Source organism: Mirounga leonina, unplaced genomic scaffold, assembly GCF_011800145.1.
Source record: "Mirounga leonina isolate KUSES-001 unplaced genomic scaffold, KU_Mleo_1.0 Mir_170, whole genome shotgun sequence".
Lineage (NCBI taxonomy): Eukaryota > Metazoa > Chordata > Mammalia > Carnivora > Phocidae > Mirounga > Mirounga leonina.
The window spans coordinates 17,449,339-17,467,152 of record NW_023270433.1 but is presented as its reverse complement, the minus strand read 5'-3'; the positions used below and the strand labels follow the sequence as shown (position 1 = coordinate 17,467,152).

Below are 17,814 nucleotides of genomic sequence, written 5' to 3'. Positions count from 1 at the left end.
CCCATTGCACTTATACTAAAGCCCAGACTCCATGGATGGTGCACATGTCTCTGAATGACCTAGCCTGGCGCTGTCCAACGCAGCAGGCCCTAGAACCCTGTGGCTACTGAGCACTTGAAACTCAGGCAGTCTGAATTAAGATGTGCTGTAAGTGGAAACTCCACACTGAATGTTAAAGACTTTGTACCTAATAATAATAATAATAATAATAATAATAATAATAATAATGTAAAATTTCATTAACTGTTGTCCATATTGATCACATGTTGAGACAATAGTATTTTGGATTATTTTGAGTTAAAAAAATATTATTAAATTTACCTTCACTTGTTTCTTTTTAATTTCTAAATGTGGCTACCAGAAAACTTAAAATTACATGTGACTCACATTGTATTTCTATTGGATGTTCAGCCTCAATTCCTGTCACCCTTCCTACCACAGTCAAGGCTACAGGTACGCTGAATTCCTTTTAGTCCTTCTAAACTCACAAGTCCTCGGTCACTCCCCAGCCTTTATTTATCTGGAGCAGTTTTTTTACTTAATTCACTCTGACTCAACCTTTGTGCCAGAGTTCAGATATTACTTCCTTGGAATAGTGTGGTATGTGGCCAGCCTTCCCAAATTTGAGTCTCTGTGACCTCATGACCCTGTTTGTTTCCATCCATCACAGCACCGGTCATTCTGCTGTAATGGATTCTTTCTGCCCCTCTGCAATATAAGCAACAAGAATGAAGAAATTGCTACTGTACATGGTGCACGGTAGGCACTCAAGAAGTACTTATAAAGGGCAGAAGGAGACCTAATCTGGTTGTACTGCATCAATGTCACCCAACACCCTACAACAGGGATTGGCAAGCTATAGCCTACAGGCCAAATCCAGCCTACCATCTATTTTTGAAAATAAAACTTTACTGGCTATGCCCATTCATTTCCATACCATTTCTATACCAGAAGGGAATAGTTGTGATAGAGACCATGTGGCCCACAAAGCCTAAAACATGTACACTCTGACCCTTTAAGGAAAAAAGTTTGCTGATCTCTGTCCCGTACGATAATGCCCAACTTTTCAGCACAGGTCGCTGCTTACCTGTCCAGCCTTATCTGATGGTCCTCCGCCTATAATACCTCTCTGTTTCAGGTTTGCTGAGCTACCACCAGTGCCGGAAAACCTCCCACATTCACGCTCATCCATTCCATGTCCAGACCACACTGTAGCTCTCAACACTCTGTAACATACATAATATGTAATTATAATTACATAAGATGCAATAAAAATGAATGTAGACCCATCCATCGGTAGGTCTGCTTTAGACTGTCAACTAACTGCTCGAGAGCAGGGACAATTTACTCATTCAACACATATGGATGGGCGCCTGGGTGGCTCAGTTGGTTAAGCGACTGCCTTTGGCTCAGGTCATGATCCTGGAGTCCCGGGATCGAGTCCCGCATCGGACTCCCTGCTCAGAGGGGGGTCTGCTTCTCCCTCTGACCCTCCCCCCTCTCATGTGCTCTCTCTCTCTCATTCTCTCTCTCAAATAAATTAAAAAATCTTTAAAAAAAAAGAATTTAAAATTCAACACATATGGATGAAGAGTGTCCAGAATGGGCCATTAGGAGCTGGAGACAGAATGGTCACCATGCTCACATCACTTACAACCAACTGGAATGGGATGGGAAAACCACTTTCCCTCAACTGTATCCCCACTGTCTGACCCAGCACTGGGTCACTGTAGTGACCCAGTACATGTCTGAGTGAATGAACGTCTCCTACCAGAACCACGCTTTGATCTTCACATAATGCTACAAGCAGAGAAGTGAAATTAGGAGTCAGACCTCTTTCCCTTCCCAACCTTGACAGGCAGGCAGGTGGGCAGGCAAGACATGATGGTGGAGGACACCAATCTGGGAGGCAAACTGCCTGAGTTTGAATCCTGACTCCGCCACTTGCTCTCTGTATGATCTTAGGAATGTTGCTAGTCCCTTGTGCAACTTGCTCCCCTTGTCTGTAAAGTGGGGGTAAAAACACCCATCTTGGAGAAATGCCATGTAGATTCAATGACCAATGCTACAGAGGCAAAATGCAACAGACCAGTACCTGTCCCACAGCGAGTGCTTTGTAAGTGTTGGCTACATTATCACTGTCATTGCTCTTGTTATCATAGCCTAAAGCAAAGGCATGTGACAACTTTAGGAGCCTCATTGGTCAAATGGGGCTAATGATATCTGCTCTGACCACTTTGCTGTGGGAATCTGACTAGAGACATCAGTGGGAGGACTCCATGACCTATAAAGTGCTCTCCAGATGGGAGCCATGGTGATGATTAGCTCCCAGATGTGCGGGCCAAGCCATGGCTGATGCATCTGCAAGGCACAGACATCTGGAGGCCTGGCATCCCATCATCTCAACCCCTGCTGCCCTTTCCTCTCCTGTTCTACTTCCTTTCCTCACACAGCCCCTTCTCCTACCTGGGGATGGTTTCCCAGTTCCAGGGCTAGAGTAAGAGGAATAACATTCTTCTATTTTCTTTCCAATATGGAAATTCCATCTCTTTGCAGTTTCCATCATGTCAGGGTTGCACAGAGGGTCCATTAAGGCTTCTTATGGGAAGACAGGAGGGTGTAGAGAGAGGGAGGGAATGGGAATCCCTTTCACTGGGATTTTTACAAGCACGCCTAGATGAAATCTTTCCATCCAGTCACCAAAGCCCTTGGTGGGTCATGGATACTGCTAGAATGTGATCTTTTTTTTTTCAAGTAGGCCAACAGCAAAAGAATGTTTCATTGAATCAAAACACACATCCATTGCAATTTTTTTCCCAACCATTTTTTCTCTTTGCTTTCCCAAACGCAACACTGTTTGGGTTAGTTTGCAAAGCAGTTTTGGATTTAAGGCTGAGACTGTTTTGTAAGGAATCCCAAAAAGCAAGTCAATTCAGTTCAGTACACATTTATTCAGCATCAGGCACCATGTGCGGCTGCAGAGGCCCAGAGGTGAATGAAACACTGCACTGTTGTTGGGGACAGTGCAACCTTTGGGGAGACAGTCATAGACCCAAACCTTTCTGATATGCTCTGGTGGGGCTAACATAGAAGTGATCCCTGGCACTTGGGGATCTCAGAGGAGGGGACAAGTACCCAGCCTTTGTGATGCCTGACCACAGCATAAAAGCAAACACATCCTAAGTCTTCCATAGCAATATCATGAATAAGCCCTCTATTTGAGACTTCAAGGAAGACTTCCCAAAGAAAACACTCATGGACCACGGTTAAGTATATGTGCCAGGATCATAGGTTGCAAGTGACAGCAACAGAATTTGGCACAGAGAGAACTCATTGCAAGCATTTCGAGGAGCATGGCCCATAGGTTTCTATCTGTGAGGGAAGGCTGGAAAATGAGACTCAAAAGAGTCTGAAAGCCAGGCTGTTTCAGGGGCTCAGTGGCAAGAAGAGCTCAAAAATTGTGCCCAAAAGCAAAGGAAACAGTCAACAAAACTAAGAGGCAACTCACAGAATAGGAGAAGATATTTGCAAATGACATTATGGGTAAAGGTCTGGTGTCCAAGATCCATAAAGAACTGCTTAAACTCAACACCCAAAAAACAAATAATCTAGTCAAGAAGTGGGCAGAAGACATGAACAGATACTTCTCCAAAGAAGATACACAAATGGCTAACAGACACATGAGAAAATGTTCAACATCACTGGCCATCAGGGAAATACAAATCAAAACCACAATGAGATACCACCTTACTAAAATTAACAAGACAGGAAACAACAAGTTTTGGCGAAGATGTGGAGAAAGGGGAACCCTCTTACACTGTTGGTGGGAATGCAAGCTGGTACAGCCACTCTGGAAAACAGTATGGAGGTTCTTCAAGTTAAAAATAGAGCTACCCTATGACCCAGCAATTGCACTACTAGGTATTTAGCCCAAAGATACAGACACAGGGAAAAGAAGGAGCACATGCACCCCAATGTTCATAGCAGCAATGTCCACGATAGCCAAACTGTGGAAGGAACCGGGATGCCCTTCAACAGATGAATGGATAAAGATGTGGTTCATATATACAATGGAATATTACTCAGCCATCAGAAAGGATGAATACCCACCATTTGCATCAATGTGGATGGAACTGGAGGGGATTATGCTAAATAAGTCAAGCAGAGAAAAACAGTTATCATATGATTTCCCTCATATGTGGAACATAAGGAATAGTGTGGAGGACGACAGGCGAAGGGAGGGAAAACTAAATGGGAAAAAATCAGAGAGGGAGGTAAACCATGAGAGACTCTGGACTCCAGGAACCAAACTGAGCATTCCAGAAGGGGGGGGGGGGGTGGGAGGATGGGATAACTGGGTGATGGGTATTAAGGAGGGCACGTATGGTGATGAGCACTGGGTATTATATGCAACTAATGAATCACTGAACACTAAAAAAAAAATAATAATAATAACTAAAAAATTTTTAAAAAAATTGTTCCCAGGCTCTACAAACTCCAACTGTTCCTCTCTAGTACCACTCTGCTCAAGACTCCGAGTCCTGGGAATGAGACTCTAGTTGGTACATGCAGGTCACATGCTCCCGTCTTCAGTGGGAGATATAACAGTTTAAGTTCCACCAAGACCATACCCAATGGGGCAGAGGTGGTTTCCCCCTTCTCCCTGAAAAAAAAGGGGGGGGTGTTGCTGAGGAGTATTGCAAACACCTAACAGAGCTAGGTAGGAAAAAAAAAAAAAGGTGTCAAGAGTGTGCTGTGATTGGATGAGCAAAATTATGGAGGTCTAGAAAAATAAGGAATGGGCAGGGAATTTCAAGAAACTTGGCATTATTTGGGTATAAGGCATGAGATAAAAAATAATTGGGTATGAACAGGGGCACAATATGGTGATACTTAAACTTGAAATTGCACTGTGGAGTGCTTGGGCAATGAGGGAGGCTACGGAGTCCAGTGTCACCCTTGCCTGTGTCACTCCTGCTTGGAGATGGCGTGTTGTTTTTGACCAGCATCAAGGGCTGCAGCATGTTCCATGAGTGTTACATATCCCACTGATACTGGGACAAATAGATTAAACACGTCCAAGTACCATTAACCCAATTACAGATGTGCTGAGTGAGCTCTGAGCTTGGCCCATCCCCAACTGGAAGTTTCCCTTGAAGACTTAAAAGGAACAAGGGTGAAAAATTCTCATCTGTGGCCCATGCCCCATGGCCCTAGCCAACCACGGAAACCTCTGCTGCTCAATAATCATCCTTTGCTGTGTTTTTGTTTGTTGATTTTGTTTCTAGTACAGGCCCCAGTGTCTTATGTAACAGAACACATGGCTAAGTGAGAAGCTTTCTCCCTGAAGTTAGGTTTTCTTGGATCTAATAGTGATGCCAAAGGAATGACCAACTGAAAACTCAAGAAAAAAACAAACCACAAGACTTTACTGAGCACCTACTTTGCGCCTATGCCAGGCCCTTTTTATTTATTGATAATGCCTTCTCTACAATGAATGCCCCAGTGAAGTAGGTGAAACTGATGATTCCGGTTTTTCTGGTGAGGAGACGGAATTCCAGGTCTGTGAAGTGCCCATGTTTGAGGAAGCTCGAATTTAAATCCAAGTTTGTCTTACTCTGGAGGCCAATATTCATTCCTCAGAATTACTCTATCCTTTAACAGTTCTTTCTGTAGTTATTTTGTTCCTTGACACAGGGACCTGAACCTCAACTTGGTTGACTGTCAATTTGTACCTCTCTGGTGATGGAAAGTTCACCACCTCACATACAAAAAAACAGCCTGTTTTAAAATAGGGAGACAAAACTGGCCTCTCCGGGAAATCTCTTGTTTCCACTCTGTTTTCTTGAACCCCAACAAAGGAGCCCATTCCTTCAGCTGCACGTTTCCTAAGACAAATCCGAAGGTGAGATTGAGCTTCAGTGTATTCTCCATATAAGCTCACAAACTCTCTTCTTTGGTTGCAAAGGTTCTTGAAAATCATCCCGATCTGTGGTTCTTAAACAAGGAAAACATCAGAGTCACCCTAGGAAACTTGCAAAAATATAGATTCTCAGGTGTCTCCCATGACTTACTCAACTGGAGACTCAGTGAGTGGGGCCAGCAATCTGTATTTCCCCCAAGCTCCCAGGCATTTGGATGTTTCAGTCCAATGCTCCAAATTATATTGCATGGGAGACCAAGATCCAAAGAGGGGAAGAAATTAGCCCAAAGCCATACAGCCAATCAGTCATGCTTTTACTTTCTGATAGAGCAAGACCAGCCTTGCTGATCGCTACAGACAGCACCTCTAAACACATGCCTCTCCCTCTGCTCTGGGGAAGGCCGATCATGGACTGTGGAGTAGAATAGCTTACAAGTGAGTGAAGAATCGACGTCATCCCTGACCATAAAACCTAGTGAACTGCAACCAGGCTGGTATTTGTACTACAAAACCTCCTGGGAAGGCTGGCCACACTTGGCACTGGCCTTTCTTCTTGAGCAGAGGTTAAGGCTTTCTTCCCTGCCCCTCCCAACCTGCACAGACGTCAGGAAAGAGGATGGGCCTGGGGTTACCCAGGGGTCAGGAAAGCACTAGAGATAAAAATCAAGGAATATTCCACTCTTGGTTTTGCCAGCTGCATGACCTTGGACAAGTACTTTTTCCTTCCTGGCCCTCAGTCTTCTCATTTCTAAAATGGGAGAATTTTAGAAATGCTCTGGAGTGGTTCTGAGAACAGAGCTGCAGAGTCACCACATCTTAAATGAGAACTCCATCCCAGCTCCTTACTGACAATATCACTCTAGGCACATCACCTACCCTCCCTGTGCCTCAGGACTTGTTCTGTAAAATGGGGATGCCAACAGCTGGGTTACGGGACATGAGTGACACCTAAATGAGATACTACAACTAACATGCTTGGCACAGACCCTGGCTGTGGAAAACGCCCATCAAATGGTAATTATTTCTCTTGTTGTTACTGTAATTGGTCATTCTAATCTGAATCTCCATGAGACCAGCCTCTCTGACCAAGGGGAGAATGCAGAGGCCTCACATTTGAACAGACTTCACCAGTTCCTTCCCAGACGGTCTCCTTGGTCCTCCAGGGCAACACAGCCACCCCATGAGTGGACCTCTTGGCAGAGCCTAAAGGGGATTTCTCTCAGGGTCAGAAGAGAGATGCCCAAAGACCTGCTCTGGTGGGGAGACCCTGTGTGAACACAAGTCCAGCCTCAGTTTCCTCTCTCCAAAGTACAAAGCCTGCATAGGACAGGCTTCATGAACCCTGTCCTAGAAGACTCAAATCGGCACACGTTTCCTGAGCACCTAACATCTGCTTCAACCTGACCTGGGCACAGGACGTATAAAACATGGCCCTACCGAGGAGGTGACATCTTAAGGGAAAACAGAAACTTAAAGGGATAATTAGAACTCAAAGGGTTAGGTCGAAGCATCACAGATGTATGGGTATGGTAAGAACCAAATGGAGAAGGACCTATCCTGAATTTGGGGTATATGGTCAGAGCAACTTTCCTGAAATAAGTAACACTTCTCTGGGAATGTGCTTGGTAAACATCAGCGTCTTCTACAAATATGAAGGAATGTTTATTCCCTCCATTTCCAATTGTGGGCCTTGAGGACTTGAGAATCCTAGAATATTAGAACAGAAGGATTTTTCAGAGAAGTCCCAGTCCCACCAATCTGTTCATGAAAAGACCCTGAGGGTAAGACTGAGGAGAGACTGGCCCAAGGTCCCACAGCATTTTAGTGTCAGAGCTGGGTGCAAAATCTCCCATGGGGCATTCACTGCTACCTGAACTGACAACCTCCTCCCTTGCCTCTTTATCTTTTCTTTCTTTCTTTCCTTCCTTCCTCCCTCCCTACCTCCCTACCTCCCTTCCCGCCTTCCTGCCTTCCCTCCTCCCTTCCTTCTTCTCTCTTTTTCTTAAGATTTTATTTATTTATTTATTTATTTATTTATTTATTTATTTATTTATTTATTTATTTAATTTATTTGGCAGACAAAGAGCAGGAGAGCACAAGCAATGGGAGAGGGAGAAACGGGCCCCCTGTTGAGCAGGGAGCCCGATGCGGGGCTCGATCCCAGGACCCTGGGATCATGACCCGAGCTGAAAGCAGTCACCCAACCAATTGAGCCACCTCGGTGCCCCCCCTTCTTTTCTTTCTTTGTCTCTTTCTTTCCCTTCCTTTTCTTCCTTCTCTCTCTCTCTCTCTCTCTCACCCCCCCCCACCCCACACACACTTGTCCAGCAGAGCACACCTGTGGCCCCTCGTACTCTCCTACTGCCAACTCCCATAAAACAGGAAAACAGCAGCTTGACTTCAGCTATAGCGTGTACAAACACAGGCAGTGAAGTTGCCAAAGGCAGACAGACAGTGAGTGCCTTTCAGGGTCTGGCAGTTTTATGGGCAGAGGCCAATTAAAAAGCACACCCCCATACAAAGCCCATGGGTTTTGTTTGGCTGCAGCCTTCTCTGCAGGCCCTCATATGCTGCAGTGATGGCAAATCGGAAGGTCACTGCTCTCAGGGGATATGCTTCCTGGGATCCTCCCTCAGGGTCTCCTCATTCTAGGCATCAAGCTCAATTTTGTGGGATGCTAGCCATGAGCTATGTCCAGTGCAAGACTCCAGGGTACAAAGAGAATCCTACCCAGACCATGCCCTTGTGTTGCTCATTGTCCTATGGGGGACAATGACACTGAGAGAGGAAAATGCTGGAATGGAGGCGGGGAAGTCCTCACTGTAAGACCCCAGAGGTAAGAGTTACCAACTCCTTCTGGGAGAGGCAAGAGGTCTTAGGGAGGCAGTGAAAGACATTTTCGCTGGATCTGCGTAGGCTGGGAGGGCATTCTCCACAGAGAGAATAGCATATGCAAAGGCTGAGAGGGAAGGTGTGAGAGGACATTGTTTGAGATTTTTTCAGTGTGGCTGTAAAGTAGGTTGTTGAGTACAAGAATGACAATAATAACTAACACTTCTATAGTACTTGTTACACACCAGGTACTATTCTAAGTATCTGACATATGTTGACCCACCCTCACTAAAATCTTATGAGGGCTGCTATTATTTCCCCTAATTGGCAGAGGAGAACACCAAGGCACACAGAGGTTGTCACTTGTCCAAGGCTGTACCAACGAGTGTCTTGTATGATCACAAGAGGGATGTGAGTTGTCTTTAGGCCAGTGGAGTTGGCTGGGGATCCAGACTCTGCCCCAGACTTGCTGGGACCTTACCCTTCTCTAGATTGGCCAGATGGAGCCATTAATTCTCTCACTGTCAACTTCAATGGAAGGTAGTGAAGATAAAAGGGAGAGAGAAGTGAAAAATGTTATCATACCTAAGTTATCATCTAATTTAATCCCTCAGGTCCATGACACATCTTCCTCTGTGTGGTGGGGGCATATGGAGAACCCAAGGCCCACAGAGGGTGAATAGCTTGCTAAAGGCCACACAGCCACTCTACCATAGAGGCAAGACTAGAAGTGAGAAAAAGGAGGAGGAAGAAGAAGAGGATGAGGAGGGGGAGGGAGAAGAGGATGAGGAGAAAGGATCCAGCACTCTTAAATCTACATTCTTTTCCACAAAAGTCTACACTGGCTTTACACAGCCCCTCAGTATGGTTCATATACTTGCATTTGGATGTCATACCACATTCATGTAGTTACACATAGGTCCATGCATGATTTCCACATAAAGCTAAATGATATTCTTGGCATTCTTATATTCTGATAACCACATCTGCATAATACAAATTATTACTCACCCATGTACTGTCCATTAAGCCCAAGTGGATTTATCACCACTACATGTCCCATGTTCTGCCCATTCTAACACTCAGACACCAGAGGGGAAAGGGAAGACCCAAGTCCCCAGGCCTCTTAGTTAGCAAGTTCTACTGAGTCAAGCTCCTTAATATCACTCAGATCCAGCCTTACTATTGCAATGACCCTAACGCAGGGGTTCCCATCTTCCTCCTAAACATTTATCTATTTTCCTATCCCATCCCATCCCATCCCATCCTATCCTACTGTACCCTACCCTACCTAGTCTCTGTGCTACTGGCTCTTTCCCTTCTCTCTACTTTCCTATTCATGCAGCCAGAGGGGTCTTTTCAAAATGCTTATCTGCCTATGTCACACCCTGCTTTCAATCCAATGCCTTCCAGTGGCCAATATATTCTGCTCTGCCAACCTCTCCAAACACCCTCCATCTTTCATTCCACAGCAGTTGCTCACCATCTCTCAAATATGATGCACTCTTTCATAGATTGCTGTTTCTTACACATCCTTGACTGTGAAGGCTTTCCTGATGGCTGTCTTTCAATGGCAGAGTTAATCGGGTCTATCCTTTCTTGTGTAAATAAGCTGTTGTAGTAACTATTTATTGAGAGCTTTTGTTTTCAAGCACCTAATGGCTTTGTATACATTAGCTAATATAATCTTTCCAACAGTCCTTCCACACAATGTATTTGTCCCCTTTATAGATAAAGAAAGTGGGGCTTAGAGAGGTTAAGGTAATGTCAGCTAACTTGAGCCTCTTAATCAGCAAGACCTGCTGAGTTTGCCTTAGAAATTTCTCTCAATGTCCAACCCCTCCTCGCTGTAAACTGTACAGCCAATACTTAAACCCAGATTGGCTTGACTCTAAAGTGTCTGATTATATCATATTAAATTAGCTACGTTCCAAGAGTTTCTTAAAGGCAGGCTCCAGGTCTTGTTCATGTCAGCACTCCAAATCTGGAAATCAGTCCTCAGGTTTTGGCTGGAAGGTAGAAGGACGTAGTTTTCGACTTGGGGTGGAGAAGAAGGGCACTGTATCTATTTGTTCCCAGGAAGCACAGTTATCACTGGTTTGAATTACTTCATCTGTCCAAGTTTGGATGTCAGTATCTCAGTATCATCACTAACTATAGGATTTGGAGGTTATTCAACTGGTTTAAACCTCACTTTCTTTAACGGGAAAATGGCAATACTAGCACATGGCTCTTTTGCACATGGTTACATGAGATCAGTGTGTAGTCACTGATGTGATGAGGACTCCCTAAATTGTAGTTGTCAGCATTTGTCTATGCAGACCCCTCTTTATCATGAAGGCTGCCTGGAGAAGTACCTCCTCAACCATACAGGAGGAGAAAGTCATGCCGGGGTGATTTCCTGGGCACCTTGCACACACACCTTTCTTCAGTGGTGGAGGCCATACAAAACGTCCCATCTTTGTCAGCAGAGTGGGGCGGGAGCTCCCTGGGCATTTTCCATGACGGCACGTGGATCAATCCAGCCACAGGGAGGCCAGGGTGCTCAACCCAGCAGCCTCATCTGTACTTCAAGAATTTTCCTGTTTCTTTTTCCCATGAAACGTCTTAACAAATATTGGTCTGACCAACTTCCCTGCCGTGGCAGGGCACAAACACACACACCTGTCTCTCCAAGCTTCTAGAATCCCACTCTGGAGAGACTTAACAGTGGCTGGGAAGAACAACAAGGCTCCACAGTGCCAGGAAAAGGGGTCGAAACCAGAGAGAGCATGAGCAGCTGAGTGAGTTGGGGACAGGCTGATGGCATATATTCTCAGGTGCCAGCCAACTTTGGCCAACTGAGCAGCTATCCAAGGCCACAGCTGTCTATGAGAGCCTCAGAGAAAGCCACACACCTCTCCTCGGGCTCTTGCATTGCGTTAAGTTCTGCCATCACAGCGCTTCTCCCTGAGTTAAACTTTTGATACTATTTACAGTTCACATACCGCATAGGACTGCTAATCATTAATTCCTTCTCTTAATCAGAATTCTCTAGGTCTCTCGCAGACAAAACTTCCCTGTCATCTCTCCAAGATTCAAAGCATTATGCATATTATCTAATAAAAGAAAAAAAAGACCCTACTGTACATTGTGCTGAACACATTATAGTTCTTATCTTGTTCAAGCCTCATAATAACCCCACAATGTGGGACTATTACTAACCCCATTTTGTTGATGAGAAAACCAAGATTCTGATGGCAGGTTACTTACCCAAGGTAATAGCTGGTGAATGGCGACAGAGACAGAGTCAACTTAATCAGGCTCAGACCACAGCCCCAGCACACTGGGGAGTTTAATTTTCTGCAACTGTTGAGCTAATTTTTTCCTCAGGATGGGTCAAGACAATGGAAAGCTACAACAATGGGGTGACTCAGCGAAGGCCAGGGACCTAGGGTTTAGGAAAGGGTATACAGGAGAGGAATTTAGAACAGGGCTTGACATGTGGCAATGATATATACTGAATACTGGTGTCCCCCTAAAATTCCTATGTTGAAACCTAATCCCTAGTGTGATGGTATTAGGAGGTGGTGCCTCTGGGAGGTGATTAGGTCATGAGGGGGGAGCCTCTTGAACAGGATTAGTGTCTTTATTGGAGAGACCCCAGAGCGCTCCCTCCTCCCTTCTACCGTGTGAAGACACAGCAAGAAGACAGCTGTTTATGAACCAGGAGGTTCTCACCAGACACTCAATCTGTCGGCACCCTGATCTTGGGACTTGCCAGTGCCAGAACTATGAGAAACAAATCTGTGTTGTTTACACCAGTGTTCTATTATACCGAAACTAAGACAGGCAACTAACAAAGATAGGCAAGTGTTCAATGAAAAAACTATTACTTTTCTTCCTTTTCTTTCTAAGAAATTTGTTCCTCTCTGACTATATTATGCCTAAGAGTAAAAGACTCAGCAACACTATAGGAGAAATTAATTCATCTAAACTCCACCTACATACTTACAGAAATGTAAATCCAATTATAATAAAACTTCTTGAAAGAGTATCTTTGAGTTTAGATTGCTGGAAGTTGAGCAGATCTCTAGGCACCTGAGTTGTCTGGAAGAGTGTCCCTGGGCTTTGTTTCTCCGTGTGTAGCAGAGTTGGCGGGTGGAGGTGGTGGTGGTTGAGGGGGACTCAGCATGTAGATTTTCAGGAAAGGGACTGTTGACCTCAGAGGCACTCATCAAAACTGAGAAGTGGGCATATTTTTAACTGCTTATGTTTTACTGGTATTCAGTTTGTCTCCCTCTCTCTGAATTCCCATAGTGCCCAACTCTCTTCTAATAGGTGTCATCCTTGCATTATGGAATACCTGACCTACATCCTTACTTCCTCAACCAAGCTAGCTCCTGGGAGTTATTACCAGAATGTAAACAATCTATAATGCCTCTTTGTAATCATTACCCTCCCAGGTAACACATTGGAAGCAGTTCATTCGCCTTTAAAAGAAGACTCCAGTGGCGGAATGTCTCTCCATGACCTCAAGATCCAAGCTGCCATCGCTTCTTGCCTGGAAAATAACAATAGTAACCCTTTTTGGGGCCTTCTCCAGCCCCACTTCTACCCCTGTGGCCAAAACAATTTTTCTTAAACAGCAAGCTTGGCATTTCACTCTGTTAACATTCTGTGGTGGCTCTCAGTTACTTCAAATACTATCAAACTTTCTGTCCCAAACTTCCAACACCCCAGCTAGCTCCAGCTTTCTTCCTTCCAGCTGCTTGGGTCTCTATCGTCATTGAAAGTGCTTTCAGGGGCGCCTAGGTGGTTGAGTTGGTTGGGTGGCCGACTCATGATTTCGGCTCAGGTCATGATCTCAGGGTCTTGGAATCAAGCCAGGGTCAGGCTCTGCACTCAGCGTGTAGTCTGCTTGAGGATTCTCTCTCTCCCTTCACTTCTCCCCTGGCTCATGCATGCTTTCTCTTTAGAGTAAATAAATAAATCTTAAAAAGAAAAAAGAAAACAAAAAAAGGAAAGTGCTTTCAGCCCATGGGATGCTTGGGTGGCTCAATCTGTTAAGCATCAGACTCTTGATTTTCAATCAGTCATGATCTCAGGGTTGCTAGATCAAGCCCCACGTCGGGCTCCATGCTCAATGCGGAGTCCGCTTGACATTCCCTCTCCCTCTGCCACTCCCCCTGCTCACACACTCTCTACATTTGCTAAAATATATAAATACATAAATAAATAAAATCTTAAAAAAAAGAGTTTTCAGCCCTTGAATGTGTTCTGTTTTCTCTTATTTCTGGACTTTTGCTCATGGTGACCCATCTCATCCTTCCGCACTCTGTCTGGTTTATCCCTCCCCATCCTTTGGGCTTCAGACATCCCTTTTTTAGGAACCATTTCAGCGTTTGTCTCATGGCCCAACAATGAGTCTAAATAACCTCCATTCTTCCCCTGCTACAGCCTGAAGGCACTGAACTGCTTCTCTACAATTTCCATTGGACTGGAAGCTCCGTGAGAGCAGGGAGCCTCTCACTCTTTAGTTGCATGTCCAGTGCCTAGCATATAGTAGGTAATCAATAAATACCTGTTAAGTTAATAAACAGAGGCCCCCCAGTGGCAAGAAACACTCCCCAAGCAGAAAGAGAGACAATAAGAATTTTTAATGCATGGAAAGTCCTGCAGGGACTCTGGGCAGACCCACAGGTAGCAGGAAGAGGCAGGGGTCCTGCAAACTCAATAATGTCTGGAAAAAAAAAAAAAAGTCGTCAAGACCCAAGCTTCCTCACTGCACCAATCCTCGGGGCCTCCTTCCTGATGCTGAAGAGGTCAGATTGTCTCTCCAGAGGTCTCCTCCAGCGTCCGTTGCAGGAAGGAAGCTGAGTGTGGCAGGAGGAAGGAAGAAGAGCAAAGGCAGCTTGGTCTCCACCTGAAAGCTCCTGCCTCGGGACTGACCGCTATCCATAAGAAAAAGTTTAAAAAGGAGAGACTTGGATAGAGTCAAATAAGATCTTAGAAAAAATAAAAGATAGAGAAAAACGGATAATTCCAGTGGTTACAAAGTTCTCGTCGGCTATCCACAAGAGAAAGAGTTTGCTTTGGCCTTGCTGGCAAGCCTCATCTGCCAGGCCCATCCTCAGCTGTCCCCCAGCCCCCCCCCCCAGGCCCCAGGATCCATGAGAGTACTGCTCCCCCTCCCACGGAGAGTCTCTGTGCTCACGGAGGGCAGCACCCTCCCTCACCGGCCCTTGGACTCCCCATACGTGTTTCGGGCCATGGACACCATCTTCTCCTCGCATGTGATTTTGGTGTCCTTGAGGATGCTGTACCACACCATACCCGCAGGCCGGACCTCCTCGCTGCGGCAGAAAAGGTAGGGCACGGTGTCCACGCGGCTCTGGATATAAGCGCTTCGCAGGAGGCTGGAGCAGTGGCTGCTCACCCTCTCTAGTCGCCGCAGGATCAGGTGGGCCTTCCTGAAAGAGAGGACGAGACAGTGATGAAGAAGGAAGCCGAGATCAAGGTTTAAGACTTTGAGTGGTGAATAAAGGTCAACAGAGAAATGAGGACTTCCTGTCCCAACACTCTCCTATCCATTCCTGGCCCGAGTGTGGTATTTCAAACACTCAAAAATCACCTCCAAATTTGTCCTCTTCAATTGTGCAATGTGTAAAAACTGAAAGCAACATATAACCTTTGATTCAGAATTTTCATTTCTAAGATATGAGAGTCCCAGGAATTATAAGGTCACCAGCCTTGGGACTCTGACCAAGAAGAAATTATTACAATAATGATACACAGCAACAGCAATCACAACTAAAATTTACTGACACCTGCCACACTAGACGCAGAGTAAATGCTTTACCTACATTTTAAGATTTTACGTAATGTTCACAACAGCCCTGAACGTATTGTTCTTTCCACTCACACCAAATGGATGTGGAGCCCACAGCTCAGAGAAATGACATTGCGTGACCAAGGTCAAACATCAAGTTGACCATTGGGGCTGGGCATTTGGATCTAGGCCTGAATACCCACAAAGTCCCTCTCTAACTTCTGCTTTTGTGTTTCTCTAGTTCTCTCATATTTTTTCTTTTCTCACAGTCAGGAAATTTGGAAATCTTTCATCAAAGCCTTAATATCTAAGTCCCCAAATCAGACTTCTCTGTATCTCATTTTTCTCATCTTTAAAATAGTGATGATGGTCTTAGCATCATGAATGGTGGTAAGATCTACCATGAGAAATGCCCAAAGCCTGGTGCAGAGTAAGCTCCCAATAAATGATATCTATGATTATAAAGAATTGTTATGATGGTGTCTTGGGATCAAGGCCAAACTGAACACTAGTCTAAGCAAGAATCAGCCTGTCCTGTGGTGATCATCATTAGTAACTTATCTAGAGCCCTTGAACCAGTAACAGAGAGAGGATCCCTGAGGAGGTCTGATGGCTGCACAGAAAATTAAAGCTAGCAAGATCTCTGAGACCCTTGGGTTTCTCGATGATGGCACTAAGGACATTCTCTGTTCTCTGTTGTGGGGGCTGTCTTGTAGGAAGTTTAGCAGCATCCCTGGGCCTCTGCCTATTAAATACCAATAGCACTCCTTTGCCCCAGTCATAGCAATGAAATTGTCTCCAGACATTGGGAATTGTCTTCTTGCAGGGCGGGGGGGCATCGCCCCAACTGGACCCACTGACCTAGTCTGACCTACTCTTATTAAAGATGTGAAAACTGAGGCTCAGAGAGGGAAAGGGATATTCTTTTCCTGGGTCACACCATACATTAGCATCACCGTCAAGGTGCCCGTCACCATGTGGAATCCAACTTTCTCTGCATTCCAGCATCTTCAAGATACCCAAGGGCTAAACGAGCAGCTCTCTCCTGCTGTCCTCTCCATGCCCCTCTGAGACCCCAGGAGGGAGGGTGTTTTATGACAACAGACCCCACAAATGGGAGACTGTGTTAGGCACCTGCATGGCGGCTGGAAAGGGGCTGGGCTTCTGTGTGTATGTTTTGTGGGCACGATTTATGAGGTACCTTTCAAAAAGTCCTCTTTGTATAGTTCACCACTTGGGTGGAATATTTCCTGAGGTGCTAAGAATTCATAGCTTCATAATCACACTCAGGTTGCCACTCTGCCCACAGTCCTCTCTCCCCACTGGCAGGCACCTCTCAACGAGGAGCTTGAGGAGTTCATTTCTTTCGCCTCCTGGTTTGAACCCTTGCTCTGTTCCTTAATAGCTCTGTGTCCTTGGGAAATTCACTTAACATCTCTAAACCCGTTTCTTCACTTGAAAAGGGGGGCTGTTGTGAAGTTACAGGAGATAAAGTCATTGACTGCTCATTTACTGAGCACTTATTTTATGGTGGGGCTCCCTCTTTGGTGTGAAAGACAGACAGATGGAAAATTACAACACAGGTAGCAGGGGCAATAATAAGAGGAGGTGTGGGCTGGGGCGTAGGGGGAAGGAAGTGGAGGAAGATGCCTAGGTAGGAATGAGAATATCCAAGAAGGCTTCCTAGTAGAAGGGCAACTTGTGTTGAGTCTCAAAAATGAGTAGGAGTTAAAGAAGACAAAGGCATAACAGGAAGCAGAGGTAAAGGCATAAAGATAAGGGATTACATAGAAGTTCTGAGGATTTACAGCGGGAATACCGTGTGTAAGTAGGACACAGTGGGAAACTGGAGAAGTGGAGGGGCCAGGCCATTGGAGCTTAGGAACTGGGGTGTTGGTTGTACAGAATAATGGTACACCATCCAGGCTCTAGAGCCTGACTGCGCAGGTTCAAATCCTGGCTTAGCCACTTACCAGCTCTGTGATATTGAGGGAGTTATTTAACCAGGTGTGATCCAGTTTCCTTATCCATGAAATGGGAATAATACCTGTATCTACCACAAAGTCTTGTTTAAAAAACAAAACAAAAACAGCACTGATGAATCTGTAACAAGCCTTCAATAAATGTTATCTATGATTGTGGTCTGGAGGGTAAATAGGGGAGTAATCAAAGGGTTTCAAGCAGCAAAGTAACGGATTCAGAGCTGGACTATTTAAAAATGTTCCCGGCTACCTTGAGGAGAATCTAA

General features: G+C 45.2%; 1 protein-coding gene across 3 annotated transcripts in view; it reads right to left on the bottom strand.

Annotated features, from left to right (window-relative positions):
• Positions 1–14,375: 14,375 nt before the first annotated feature.
• Positions 14,376–17,814, bottom strand: part of ASTN2 (astrotactin 2) — an 868,677-nt gene continuing 865,238 nt past the window's right edge. For all 3 annotated transcript variants that reach the window (XM_035015962.1, XM_035015963.1, XM_035015965.1), the window contains one exon: positions 14,376–15,207. In XM_035015962.1, the coding sequence (XP_034871853.1) occupies positions 14,970–15,207 (238 nt within the window). In that variant the 3' untranslated portion in view covers positions 14,376–14,969. The remainder of the gene's footprint in view (positions 15,208–17,814) is intronic.